General features: G+C 37.9%; 2 protein-coding genes across 3 annotated transcripts; both read left to right on the top strand.

Annotated features, from left to right (window-relative positions):
- Positions 1 to 875: 875 nt before the first annotated feature.
- Positions 876 to 6,034, top strand: LOC145228341 (cytochrome P450 2C3-like). Its single transcript, XM_080093380.1, has 9 exons — positions 876 to 1,294; positions 1,513 to 1,655; positions 2,407 to 2,509; positions 3,478 to 3,587; positions 4,022 to 4,140; positions 4,766 to 4,884; positions 5,075 to 5,213; positions 5,279 to 5,442; positions 5,538 to 6,034. Exons 1-9 carry the CDS (start codon positions 1,055 to 1,057, stop codon positions 5,853 to 5,855), a joined length of 1,455 nt encoding a protein of 484 aa, XP_079949506.1. The 5' UTR covers positions 876 to 1,054; the 3' UTR covers positions 5,856 to 6,034.
- Positions 6,035 to 6,399: 365 nt separating this feature from the next.
- LOC145228349 (vitamin D 25-hydroxylase-like) lies at positions 6,400 to 11,852 on the top strand. Of its 2 annotated transcripts, XM_080093389.1 has the most exons (9): positions 6,400 to 6,679; positions 6,957 to 7,099; positions 7,337 to 7,439; positions 8,166 to 8,275; positions 8,334 to 8,452; positions 9,012 to 9,130; positions 9,451 to 9,589; positions 9,938 to 10,101; positions 10,156 to 11,852. In XM_080093389.1, exons 1-9 carry the CDS (start codon positions 6,443 to 6,445, stop codon positions 10,471 to 10,473), a joined length of 1,452 nt encoding a protein of 483 aa, XP_079949515.1. In that variant the 5' UTR covers positions 6,400 to 6,442; the 3' UTR covers positions 10,474 to 11,852. The 2 variants fall into 2 exon arrangements, with proteins under 2 accessions (XP_079949515.1, XP_079949519.1); XM_080093393.1 differs by lacking the exon at positions 8,334 to 8,452 and having other exon boundaries at positions 9,007 to 9,130.
- Positions 11,853 to 14,056: the final 2,204 nt, after the last annotated feature.

The following is a 14,056-nucleotide window of genomic DNA, read 5'->3' as shown; positions in this document are numbered from 1 at the left end:
TAGCATGCGCATTAGTGGTTGGAATTTTTCATGACGCCTTAAACAAGCATGTGAACGGACAAGGTAATGTTTGTGGGCACATATAAAAGTTCAAGTCACTGTAAATTGTTTTCTTTTATTTTGTAACAAAAACAACTAAACAGTTATTTTTCGTTGCAAACGAGCATCAAAGCATGCTAAACGTACTCAAAAGACCATGCATCAAACTCCCATCGCGAAAGCCCGAACCAGATCTGTTTAAAGTCGTTACATGGCACATAAAATCATGACGCATTTGGCCAAACAGCTAAAACCACCCTATGCTTCACAAAAGACTGAAAATTGCCGCAGTATTCTCGGGCATGCAGCAGTCAGTAATTAAACGCTACTGATTCCAGCCTAAAACTATTTATACTGGTATTTCTTGTGCAGCGAAACGAAAAGCATGTTTGTGACGTGACAAATTACTTCGACGGTTTTATTTGCCAAAGAGAGAAAAAATTCGGTCCTGCACGTTTTTTCGCTGCTGTTTAACATAACCACAGGTTTCAATCTTTGCTGGTTTAGGTAGGTGTAACAGGCATGGGAAACTTATTTGAGATCTGCTAATTTTGTAGCCTGGTTTCGGATATTGTTGACAGTGTTATTTTGTGTAGCTGTCGAGCAATACGACAGGCAAAACGTAATCGAAAATCGTTTGTTGTGGCAAATAAGTACTAAAACGAGTTAATAAACATGCATAATAATTTGACGTTGCGAAGCTATTTCCAGGTTGGTGATTGTTTTAGTGCTATTGTGTAGCTATGTTTTCGTTCAACAAAAAACCTCAACCCATTATCAAATTAAATCAGAAAAAATGAATTTAGGTCGTTATGAAAACAAATAACTGCTGTTTGACGAAACAGTTTGGTTGTTGTAGTTTTGTTAACTGTTAGCAGTAGTGTTGTGAAAGTTACCGCAAAAGCATCGAAGCATTTCATCATCAAATATATAACGAGTAACCACCAAACTAATAACATGTTTTTGTTGTTTGCATAGCACGATTGGTTTGTAAGCTACAAGACAAACAATAGCAATGTTGTTCTTGTATATACTCTGTGCAGTGATAGCATTGTTTTCTTACTGGTGGTACAAGAAACCAGATAAATATCCACCAGGTCCAAAAGGACTTCCCTTATTGGGAGTTCTCCCTTACCTAAGTGCTTTTCCTGAACGCGAATTTGGTGCATGGAGCAAGAAGTATGGACCGATTTTGTCTGTTTCGATGGGATGGCAAGACTGTGTAGTTCTTAACGATTACGATGTTATAATCGAGGTAGGCTATATTGCTATTCAACAGGCTCGTAATTATACAACGCTACATTCACATATCTAAAAAAACTAAACTCTTTTTCACGTGATTTTATTGGTTGGGGATATTAAAAGCTCAATAACCATAGCTCAAATTGCCTAAATCAAGTAGATATTAAAAGAGCAGTTAAAATCTTGCAATACATTACATCAAATGTCACACATTTGTTTATTTGTTTTCAGACGCTGGTAAAACAGAGTGATGAATTTCATGAACGACCGTACGTACGTTTCTTCCTCATGCTGACCTCGAATGGGGTCGTTTTTACTCCCGGTGGCCAAAAGTGGCGATCACACCGCAGATTTGGAGTAAGAGCGATTAGAAGGTAACCCAACTGTGTCGAATTGTTTTCCAGTCCGTTCAGGGTTGCAAGTCGGGCCGGGTTCGGGCTTAGGTATTTGTGAGAAAACGGGCCTAAACTGTATCCGCCATTTTTCAAATTAAATCACTCAGCGAAGTAATAAGTCTCTGGTGTTGACCTAATGCCCACCCTACTCTAAAACGTATTGTATTGTTTACCCCATTGTCTCCTATTGTTTATTGTGTTTTTTATCTTTCTCATCCTTTGCTGCAGGGCTCTCGTGGATAGGCCTGTTAATCAAAATTTCAGGCCTAAACGAGCTTCTCTAAAACGTTTCGGGTTCGGGCCGGGCTTCAGACTTATACTTTCGGATTCGGACCGGTTTCGGGCTCAGATTTCGGGCCCGCTTGCAACTCTGAGTCCGTTAGTACGCTTTTTTTTTCAACGACCTATATTTGTTTGATATACAAGTTGCGCTTATTTAACTTCGGTAGTATGACACAGAGTTCTAAGTTGGGCCGGGTTTCGGGCTTTTACTTTCGACTTTGAATTTGCAACTCTGGTACGACATAATACTGTCCTACTAATGGCTGTTTTGTAGCACAACAAATACGCTTCCCATGAAAATGACTTGTTGCAGATTTTTTTTAAAACTGCCAAAAATACAAAGTGTTTAAACTTGAGTACGTAACAATAGTAAAACGCCGCATCATGACCGTATCAATTGAAATATTCTACCCTACAACTGAACTACATTTTGATCATTTTTGCTCAGCTTTGGAGGCAGCAAAGGAGTTATGGAAAAGAAGATAAATGAAGAAATGTTGCATTGTACGCAGCAACTACAGAAGTTAGAAGGAAAGCCTTTTCAAATACAGGTTTCTCATTTTTTTCTCAGGAATAGTAGTTTGTTGTGTAGGCTACCAAACGTGTACATATTTTTGTATCCAAAACATTTTTGTCTCAGCCGAATTTCATGTACCAAAGTCAATGAAAATTGAAATTGTGGGTGCTAACAATTTGGCCAGTCGTATTCACCTTAAAGCTTTGAACATTAGTTTTTGAACATTAAAAATGAATAGTGTTTTTTCTTCAAACCGCCGTATTATTTTTGGTCAAAATGGCGGCCATAAGGCTCTATCTCAGGTCTGCACAACTTAAAACCGTTTAAGTACAGCCCTCTGAGAGAAGGTATCGTAAAGACAGTAAATTTCCTTGTTAGTTGGAAACTAACTCGGGTCGCTCTATCACTTTCATTGTCAGAAAGCTTAGATAAATTGCTTGGAGCGAAGATTGATACTTAAACTCTTTGCTTCAACGTTTTTTTCATTCACATCAAATTCAGAAAGATTGGGATGAATAGGACTAGTTTCAAAATGCCGTCTCAGATACAATTCTTTTGGAACTGAAACAACTTTGGCAAACTATAGTTAGGGCAAATTATTTCCTCATTCGCTTGCAGTCTTTCGTCTTATGTTTTCAGTCATCAAGGTATTATTTAGAAATACTCCTAAACATTCATAACTGACAAGACATGCACTCGTCCATTATGTGGTCCATTACAATGCTAAAAATTTCACAAATAATGAAAAGTTGGATCGTGCAAGACTGGTTCAAAGCTGGAGTAGTAGTAAATCAAGTATATTCAAATTCTCCCGCAGGCCACAAAATGCCTCACGGGTCACATCAAAAGACTGCACGGGCCGCATTGTGCCTGCGGGTCTTATATTCTGCAGACCTGCTCTATCTCGTAACAAAGGGTTGGGCAACTTGTGTTTTATGTAGGTTAGACTTTGATTGCGCACCTAATTTTTAAGAAACTTTACATTCGTACTTGCGTTTGCAGGACATTTTGACAAACGCTGTTTCAAACGTATTTTGCAACATAGCTTTCGGTCGAAGGTACAACTACGACGATGCGAAGTTTCAAAGTCTTATTGCATGTATGATAGAACAGTAAGTATCACATAGTTAAACGGGTCTATTGCACAACCACAATCCTAAAATTACGTCATAACATAGTTAAGATCATATGATGACGTCATGCAAAATTTTATGTCTCTATGACGTCATTAGCATTACCAACAATACAAGGTAGCACTACTAACGTAAGTACTGACAGTAGCCAGGTTTGGGAATTTCCGCTGGGTGGCGCAACGGCGTATAGGCGTTTATGGGGACAATAATTGCTAAATCAGCAGTTTGCAAATTGCTGTATTATTGTCACCATTTTTTATCTATTTCAAATGTGTTTTGTAACATAGCTTTCGGTCGAAGATACGATTACGACGATGCAAAGTTTCAAAGTCTTATTGAAAGTCTTGTTGCACTGTATCACATATTAAAAACGATCACCAACAAAAACAGTTTTTATTTTTGTTTTAATTCAGATTTGAAATCGCCGGCCACTGGAAAACCAACGCCATGATGTTTGTTCCATTCCTTTGCGACATTCCGCCTTTCTCGTGGCACGTTCAAAAGAGTTTGGAAATCATCCAACCAATGCGGGGTACGAAATTTTGATCTTTTTAGTTTAGTTATTCTCCAGTTCTCTTTATTCTTTTTTTTTTGAAGTACACCTTTTACAATTTTCCACTAACTTGGTATACCAATTTTTAATTGTACACAGAAAGTAAAAAGTAAGTGATTAGTGATTATATTTTTCTCAAATTAAAAATGCCTAAATTGAACATACTAATGCCTATTGCTTCATAATTTGCATTACTGACGTAACAATCTCCAACAGACGCAATAATATTCAAAACAAGCAGATCAATCTCACATACGGTTAGATCAGTGGTGGGATTAAGCCTGTTCGCACCGGTTCTAAAGAAGTGTCTCACGAAATTTTAGGAGATCAGCGACCCAGTTACCATTTCTGGCTACTGTCAATGGAAATATTGCTTTTCATAACAAACTTTTGTGATAGAACCGGCTGACAAAAATTTGAATCCCACCATAATTTTGCCTGGTATCTCTGGTGCAATAACTGCTGCGTTTGTGGGCTATGATCAGTTAGGAAAAAAAATATTTTTTTGCTACTGCTGTAGTTTCGTTTTGACCTGCTAATATTTTTTCGATTGTTACAGAAAACAGGAGTGAAAATCAACAAAAAGTTAACATTTCAATTACAGACATGATTACGGAACTATACGAAGAGCACAATTTGACTTACGACGCAAAAGACATTCGTGACATTATGGACGGCTATTTACAAAGCTTTCAAAGCGACGAGAAAGAATTCATGTTAAAGGTAATCAATTCCTTCAAGCAGTCGACTTGCACGTAAGGCGGATCTTTCGCCATAATACAAGATAAGCACTGTAAACATTTAATAATATTGTTTGCAGCGCTAGGTAAATTTGTTTCCAAGAAACCGTACATACATAAGTAAACGTATTCAGTCACGTTTTTATGTTTTTCACATGTGATCTTATATTTAGGACATTCAAGACTTCTTCATGGACATGTTTATTTCTGGAACTGACACTTCTGCATGTACGTTACGATGGGCAGTTTTGTGTGTAATGCTACACCCAGATGTGCAAGAGCGAATGCAGGAGGAGATTGACAATATCATAGGTAAGTTTCCTTTATTTAATTTTGAGATATTTGACATTGTTTAAACGTTACTATCTTTTTATTAGGCAAATATGGAACACCAAGCTTGTCGCAGCGTGAAAAGATGCCATACTGCTGTGCAGTGCTGCACGAAGTTTACAGATTTAAGACACTTGCGCCCCTGTCGCTGCCCCGCTGTGTTTGTAAGGACGTTACTGTTCGTGGCTACATTATACCACAAGGAACAAGGGCAAGTTTAAACAACTCTACTGTCTGAAGAAAAAAAAACATTGTAACCGCTTATTTGTTCACGGGGTATCGTTAATATTTTTATTTTATGTTTAGATTATGACCAACCTTTGGCAAGTGCACAACGACGACACCTATTGGACAAACCCAGATTTGTTTGTACCGGAAAGGCATCTAGACAAAAATGGCAACTTCACCAATTCCAGGCATGTTATGCCATTTGGCGCTGGGGCCCGTGTATGCATGGGAGAACAGCTGGCTCGGGCCGAGATTTGGCTGTTTTTAATCGCAATAATTCAGCGCTTCAGGATAAGTGTTGACCCTGATGATCCGGACCCTCCTTCTCTGAGTAACGGATCAAACGGTCTGGTTTATATTCCAGACGCATACAACATGATTATTCATTCCCGCTAAAAATGTGTGTGTTTGATTTGTGAGCTTCAAACAAGTGCATGTATTTGTATGTACCTGGACTTCTTGTCGGATCACAGAATATATATTCAACGAAACGTTTTTCAAATCTACGTTCATGGATACGATCCCAGTCTGTAGCAATCCAGCATAGCCCATACAGTTGCAGTTTATTAGGAAAAACAGGACAAGACTTTAAGGATCGTACATGCTTCATGCAGCATATTTACCTAAAACCATTTTTCGTTACCTCATTGATACGAAATGTTGCTTGTCATCGAACGCAGCATTGCCTCATCTGCATACAGCAGGAGGCGTTTCCTCATTGCTGTAGGCAATAAAGCGGATAACAGTCTTGTAATACCACTCACTGGATCATAAATCTGCTAACATGCTAGTGTTGCTACATTGGTTACATGCAAGTGGCATTAGGTTTACTTACTTCTTAGTTAGAACACATTGGTGTGATGTGTGTTTTTGTAGAATTTCAAAACTGAGATGTGTTAAGTGTTTACTGTTACTGTTCATATTTGCCTTGACACTTAATTAAAGGCAAAGATACTTACAACTCAGTGTTTTCTATCGCAGAAATGTTGCTCTTATACATAGCTATTCTCGTCCTTCTGCTAGTCTACTGGTGGTACAAGAAACCGGACAAATTTCCACCAGGTCCAAAGGGACTTCCCCTATTGGGAGTTCTCCCTTACCTGAGTGATTTGCCTGAACATGAATTTGGTGCATGGAGCAAGAAGTATGGATCAATTCTTTCTGCACCATTGGGATGGCAAAACTGCGTTATTCTTAATGATTACGATGTTGTAATTGAAGTAAGTTGCTTTGTTAAAAACGAGATTTCGTTTTTCCGCTACTTTATCTTTCTATTGGTCACTCATCACTACTCATCACAGAAACGTATACCAAAATAGCGAATTTATTTGTTTACTTTTCTACATTGCATGCGTCTCGCATGCATGGCGTTAGTGGTAATTGTTTAATACATGTTAAACTTTGTTTTAAAATTGACCTGAATGTACAAGTTTAGAAATTAGCTGACTTTAAACCGAAGATGCTAGGTAAAAAGCATTTGCATGCTTTCCTTTTCAGACCCTGGTAAAACAGAGTGAGGAATTTCATGAACGGTCGTACGTCCGGTTTTATAGTATGTTTACATCAAATGGCGTCATTTTTAACCCTGGTGGCCCCAAATGGCATGCACACCGAAAATTTGGAATTGGGGCGATACGCAGGTACAAAACTAAGTTGCTGGGGTACAAGACGTGGTGATAAATTGGTATATTTTTGACGCAAACCTAGGATTTACGGCTACAAAACAACCTAATAAAAATACACAAAAAACTCAATTTCTGTTGCAGGCATTTTGACTATCGTTTTGTAGAATACTGAATATGAAAAAAGGGTGACAGGCGTTTGTGCAACATATATTTTAGGTAGGTTGAATAATTTGTGAATGTTTTTCTGCTCAGCTTTGGAGGCAGTAAGGGAGTTATGGAGAAGAAAATAAATGAAGAAGTATTAAGCCTAAATCAACATCTACAGGAGTTTGAAGGAAAGCCGTTTCAAATACAGGTTCGTAGGTGGAATGTGTTGGAACAAATTGAGTGTACTGTTCAAGTTGTCATACCTTTAATTGTATGCACGAGTGGTTTTATTTTATGTAAGTGTGAATTTAATTAACCATGAGTGATTATCCCATGTGGCAGTTTGACAAGGTGTTGTAGATCAGGCCTTGACCTTGTTCTAGTATTCAGTAATTGAGCTGTTTGACCGATTTTTAATTTAACTTCTTCGTTACCCTGTTTGGTACGTACTGTACATGTTTTATGGGACTTTATTCTATTTGAATAAGATTATGCTGAGGTTGTGTTGTGAATAACTGTAACTATTTCTGTGATCCAAGAGGAGTTCTGTTTTACAAAAAGCTTTATACACTTAATTGCAAATGCTGGACATTCCTTTGTTTGAAATAAGCTTACAAAATCTTTACTCAATTGTTTTATTGTAGGCTTCCTGACAATGTTCTCCTATTTGTTGCAAAAACATGCTAGGCATGTTTTGTTTGGTCTAATCAGCTCCAACAATACAACCATTTTATGTACAATATAACTGTAAATATGGTTTCAAGTTTTTACACATTTTATGATTTCCATTTATGTTCGATTTATAATTTCCGTTTGACCAACCGAATATTTGGTGCAAAAAATGTACAACAAAAAAGTTGACACGACAATATCAAATAAGCGAATTAAATGCACACTGCTGTGATGATGTTCAAATACTTTTGTTTTATGACAGAGCCTTCTTACCAACGCAGTGTCGAATGTGATCTGCAACATTGCGTTCGGCAGAAGATACGATTATGATGATACCAAGTTTCAAAACCTCATTGCAAGTCTTATATCAATGTAAGTGATATATCATTTGATATGTGTAAAAACGCCCAAACGAGTTCCGTCATTTCAGATTTGAAATCACAAGCGACTGGAAAACAAGGGCCGTATTTTTTGTTCCATTTTTGTGCGACATACCCCCTTTCTCGTGGCATGTTCAAAGGAGCCTGGACAGCATTCAACCAATACGCGGTGCTTTGATAATTCAGTGACACCTAAAAAACGCATTTCCATGTTGTAAATCACAGTACACCAGGTCCATTGAAGGCGCCATACTGAATCACCCAGTCACCAATTTACCACAGTATGGCAAGGTATATTAGGCCAAGGGTCGGCAACCTTTTAGACGAAGCGTGCCAGTTTACTTGTTATTTCCATGTGTTAATGACCTCGCGTGTCAACGTTTCTCCAAATAATAGTTCGTGCCAGCAGATATCAATAATAAAGAGAAAGCAAAGCGTTTTGTGCATGCAAGGTTAAATTTTAAGACAATGGATAAAAACTGAAAACAAGCAGTTTACTAGGTTAAATTGTTACTTTAATATAAACACGCAAATCGGTTGGCGTGCCATGAGAAACCACCTCGCGTTCCAACCTTGGCAAGCGTGCCAGGGGATGCCGACCCCTGGTGTAAGCCAAATAACCTAGCCTTCATGGCTGACCCCTTCAGTTACGAATTTATGTCCTTCTTAAATATTTCCATATTGTCTGCATTTATACAAGTTAATCTTTTCGTTTGCTTTAAGTACAGACATGATTACGGACTTGTATGAAGAGCACAAAGCGACTTACGATCCAAAAGACATTCGTGATATGATGGACGGCTATTTACAAAGCTTTCCTTGTGACAAGGAAGACTTCGTTTTTAAGGTACATCAATCCATTGAACAGAGAGCCGACTTGCTCACATTGCCTATATGACAGTGTTTATCAAAACTCATGTGGTTTTGCCCACCATGCATCTGACCATTTACGGTGGAGCTGCAGCGCGTTCAGCCAGCATCATCAATCAATTGTACTATCCAATGTTTTGCGCTCTATAACGTTTTAATGTTTGCTATTTTTGGCTTAGTGGTTGTTTCAAAAAAAAAAGAAAAAAACTTTTTCCCCAAAACGCACAACGAAATCATACTCAAAGGATGTTTGCACAATCGTACTTACATCGGCTTAAAACTGATTCCTGTTTTAAGGACGTCCAAGACTTCTTTATCGATATGTTTGTTGCTGGAACCGAAACTACTTCATCCAGTTTGCGATGGGCATTTTTGTGTTTAATGCTTTATCCAGATGTGCAGGATCGAATGCAAGAGGAGATTGACAATATCATAGGTGATCTTGTGAGCTAATGCAGAAAATTGCGAATTGTAATTTAATGGTTAGACATAGCACATTAAAAGTTACAATACAAATTTCTATTTCGTGGTACCAGAAGACTGTGTTGTTGGCAACTATGCTAATCAAAGCGTGACAAATGAATGACTGATTGATTGATAATAATAATCAAATTATAATCTGTGCAAACTAAAAACGTATTGGTTTATGCTTAGAGTTTGAAAATCGGACAACTGCAAAGGTTAATTTTGCTGTTGAAATATATTGGTCATAAACTTACCATTTGTGTTTCTTGTTTTATATGTTTTAGTTGATAACAAAAAGCTTTGCCCTTTTATGCATTAGGAAAAGATGGAACACCAAGCTTGTCACACCGTGAAAAGATGCCATACTGCTGCGCAGTTGTGCATGAAGTTTTCAGATTTAGAACACTTACAGGTCTACCATCTCCACGCTGTGTTAATAAAGACGTTACTGTTCGTGGCTACCGCATCCCAAAAGGAACACAGGCAAGTTGTAAAAATATTTATACAAACAACACTGCAACGAGTTTTGTTTGTTAGATTTTCACCAATGTTTGGCAAGTACACAACGACGACACCTACTGGTCAAATCCCGAGTTATTTGCACCGGAAAGGCACTTGGACGAAAATGGAAAATTCACCAACTCAAAGCATGTCATACCATTTGGTGCCGGGGCCCGTAAATGCATGGGAGAGCAGCTGGCTAGGGCTGAGAAGTGGCTATTTTTGATCTCAATAATTCAGAGATTCAGGATAAATGTTGACCCTGATGATCCGGATCCTCTTTCTCTAAATCGAGGATCAAACAGCATAGTTTACATTCCAGAAGCATACAACATGATCATTCATACCCGCTGAATATGTGTGTGTTTGATTTGTGAGCTTCAAACAAGTATATATAGATATGTTACCACGACTGCAGTTTACTGTGTATTCTACCTGGATTTTTTGTCGGATCATAGAATAAATATATACGATCCCGATTTGTGGCAAACCGCATTAATTGCACGTTATATTGTTGTACTTTTGCACCACTTGCTGGCTCGGGTATGGTCCTACGCTGCAACATAAGTCTTTTTCACGATTGCCACCTTTTGTACAGTTCTGACTAAGTTAAACTACTCTCACCCACACGCTTGCAGTGTTCTTATTTATACTGGCACAAACTTCTAAATGTTATTTTTTTATGAACACAATTTGTTTTCACAAAAACATTTTCTACTTGGAGTGGTGTAGTCTTGTACATGTGTTGCTAATTATTGCATTGCTTTTGTCCTGGAACCAGTTAACTGCTGCTGTTTGTTTGTTGTTGCAGGACTATCATAGATTAACCATCCTTCTGTCATCATAGAAAACGGCTGAGCTGACAACGAGCTATTCAGATTTGAATTATTCATTGCAATATTTCATTGCTGTTTGTTCTTTTTTGTGTGTGTGTTTTTTTCCTTTTGTGTTAATTGTTTATGCTTTATTATTACTGTTATTATTATTTTTTACTTTAATCTTTGGACGTGTCTAAACTAATATCCATATTTATTTTAAACGACTAAATCAACTGCCAAAATACTCATCAATAATTTTAACTGCAAGTGAGTCCAAAGTTAACTATTAATGGCGACTAGGGATTTGTTGTGTGTTCTTCCTTCCGGCGCTTGAAACTATCCGGCAGGGTTTCTTTCGGTGGTTTCTTTTCCTGTCGAACCCCCCCCCCCCTCTTTCCCTAACACGGGTGGTTAGATTCTAGGGCCCCCGCGACTGGTCCCACCATCGTTCCCCCCCAGTCGTGTTATACTCTCTCTGCGCCACACTCACTTTCTTGTGAGCACCCGACACATAACGCCTTATAATACGGTGTAGCTGCAGCGCGTTCAACTACTATCCACCAATTGTGCCCGACACTTTTTTGCGCTTCATAACGTCTTAACGTTGCGCAGCTATTTCCGGCTTGGTGATTGTTTTAGTGCAATTGTGTTGCTATGTTGTCTTTCACCAAGCGAAATAAACTCAACTCAACTCGACATGTCAGGGAATTTAGTGTTTAAATCTGCGTCAGGGGGAAATTTCAAAATGTACGTAAAAGTCAGGAATTTAAGAAAAAAGACACATACTATGAAAAAATTTCTAGTAGTTAACTACAACCGCGTCTATACCATGAAACGTAGGTAAACTTCATGGCGGCGCACAGGTTATAACGTACATGTTGCTGTTTGGTTTTGTTGTGTGTGTGTGTGCGTAACAATACCTGTTTGTTATAGTTGTTTAACAATATGCGTTACATACACAAATAAAAATCAACATCTCAAGAAAACACAGCATTTGATGCTACATGAGAACGTGGGAAATTTGATTTGCTTTAACTGTTTACCTAATATGCAGGAAACTAACCAACAACTAAAAGTCCAATGCGTGAGACATAAAAACATTTTTACAGTGGCATTTTATTTCAAATTTAAAAAGATTCTTGTGACTCGCATTGTTTATTTTTTTGGTGAAAAAAAAACTTAACTAAACTGAAGCCTACGCACAAAGTTAATTGATCAGAGTATCGTATGTAAAGTTTTCACGTGTCGCCGTCCGTGTGAATTCCGAATATTCTAAACTTATTCCGGAATAGAAGTGTTTGGATCGCAAAAATGGTTAACGGAGCGGTTCTCAAACTGGGATCCGCGGTCCTCTAGGGCATTTTGCGGGGACCTCGAAAAGGTGGAAGTAATTCTATATTCTTATTTGTAGTCAGTTTGTTCAAGTGGATAATTGAAATCAAAGTGAAAGTGAGAATCGACCTTATCAATTGCTAAACAATAGGCTTCATTGCATAATCACCAACAAAAATGCAGTTGTTCGCGCACAATTGTAATGTTTTTGTCTTGCCGTTATATCAGAGCATAACTAGCTAAAATCCTGCAATAACTTCCGTTTTTTTTTTTGAAATACACATTTAGACTTACGTTAACACATTTAGACCTTAAGTTTGAGAAAAACTAGGTTCACGCAACCGAGATAAATTTTGTCAGGGATTGTGTATCACAAAATATGGCAACCCTAGGCTAACAGGCTCCGTAATATCACGCACTGAATCCTAAATATGCTGTGTCCAATGTGATATGCAACATAGCGTTCGGCAGAAGATATGATTATGATGATGCCAAGTTGCAAAACCTCATTTTATGTATTATAATTATAACACAGTAAGTGATATGTCATTTGTGGAAAACAACAACAATTAACACTCAAACGTTTTTTTTAATCTCATGCGACTGGAAAACAAAGGCTCTGACAGTCATACATGGGCAGTTGTTAAAGTCCATGGATAAAATTGGGACAGCCAGTTGTTTATACCCCTGAAATTTGGCATCGGTCGTTTGATGGCCCACACGTGCATTATGCACTGCACAAGTACGATAGCACTTGGGTGTTCCAATCTTAAATATGATAAAATTAAGATAATCCTTACATGTCCCAAGCCTAAACACGAGAAAATTACATACTTCTATACCTCGACACATGCCAAAAATGACACAACATGTTTAAATCGTACACTTTGTATTAAAAAGAACATTTCGCCTTTAATCAATGTTTCCAGTAAAGCCCGTAGTGCACGTCCTCATTCCAATCCTCAGCTCTTGCTCAGTGTGTGATAAAACACCTGTAAACAGAATGACTGCAAGTAAGTTCAGACTTCTAAAGCTGATACATGTGATGGGGAAAATAACAGGTTTAGCCGACTTGCTGAAAGGTAAAAGTTCTGATTCTGCAACTGTTGACACACATAAAAATATATTTTAGTCTATTTTGTTTCAACACAGTTAGTAAAAATAACTTGAACATACAAACCAAGAACTTACCACTTATAACAGAAGGCGTACATCACGGTTTCCCAAACCGAACCTGATATTTTTTTTTTTGCTTGAAGATACCTGTAAAACGAAATGATCCCATTGTCTGAGGCAAAACAGCTCAGCAATCAAAGGTGCAGCTTATTTTGCAAAACAGAAAAAAACTGTTCATGATTTTACAAACTTCGTGCTGCATATGTACGATTATTTCCGGTTACTTTATTGGTACAAAATGTTCTTCGTCATTGTTGCGTAATGCAACATGGTGCCATTTGCTAACCATGATGTTGAAATAACACAGACAATCAATCATTTCCGTCATGCCACAAATAACAGGCGATCTGCAGAAGGATGTGATATTGCTCGGTTTGCTCAGATGGGACAGGAAACGTTTAGGCTTGCGTTGTTAAAAGAAACAAACCATGCATTTCAAAAACGAATAACTGACGCATTCTTTATCGCAACTATCGTAACTTTATTCGCGTGTATTCTCTTTTTATTATGAAATAGCACAAAGATCTTCACTCACAGGCACCAATATTAACCGTTATGCAAATAGCACAGAGATCCTCACTCGGGGCACCAATGTTAACGCTTCAGTTAGC

This window comes from Phallusia mammillata, chromosome 1, assembly GCF_965637545.1.
Source record: "Phallusia mammillata chromosome 1, kaPhaMamm4.hap1.1, whole genome shotgun sequence".
In the NCBI taxonomy this organism is placed as follows: Eukaryota; Metazoa; Chordata; class Ascidiacea; order Phlebobranchia; family Ascidiidae; genus Phallusia; species Phallusia mammillata.
Note: the sequence above shows the minus strand (reverse complement) of the source record. Positions and strands in the feature narration are given on the sequence as shown.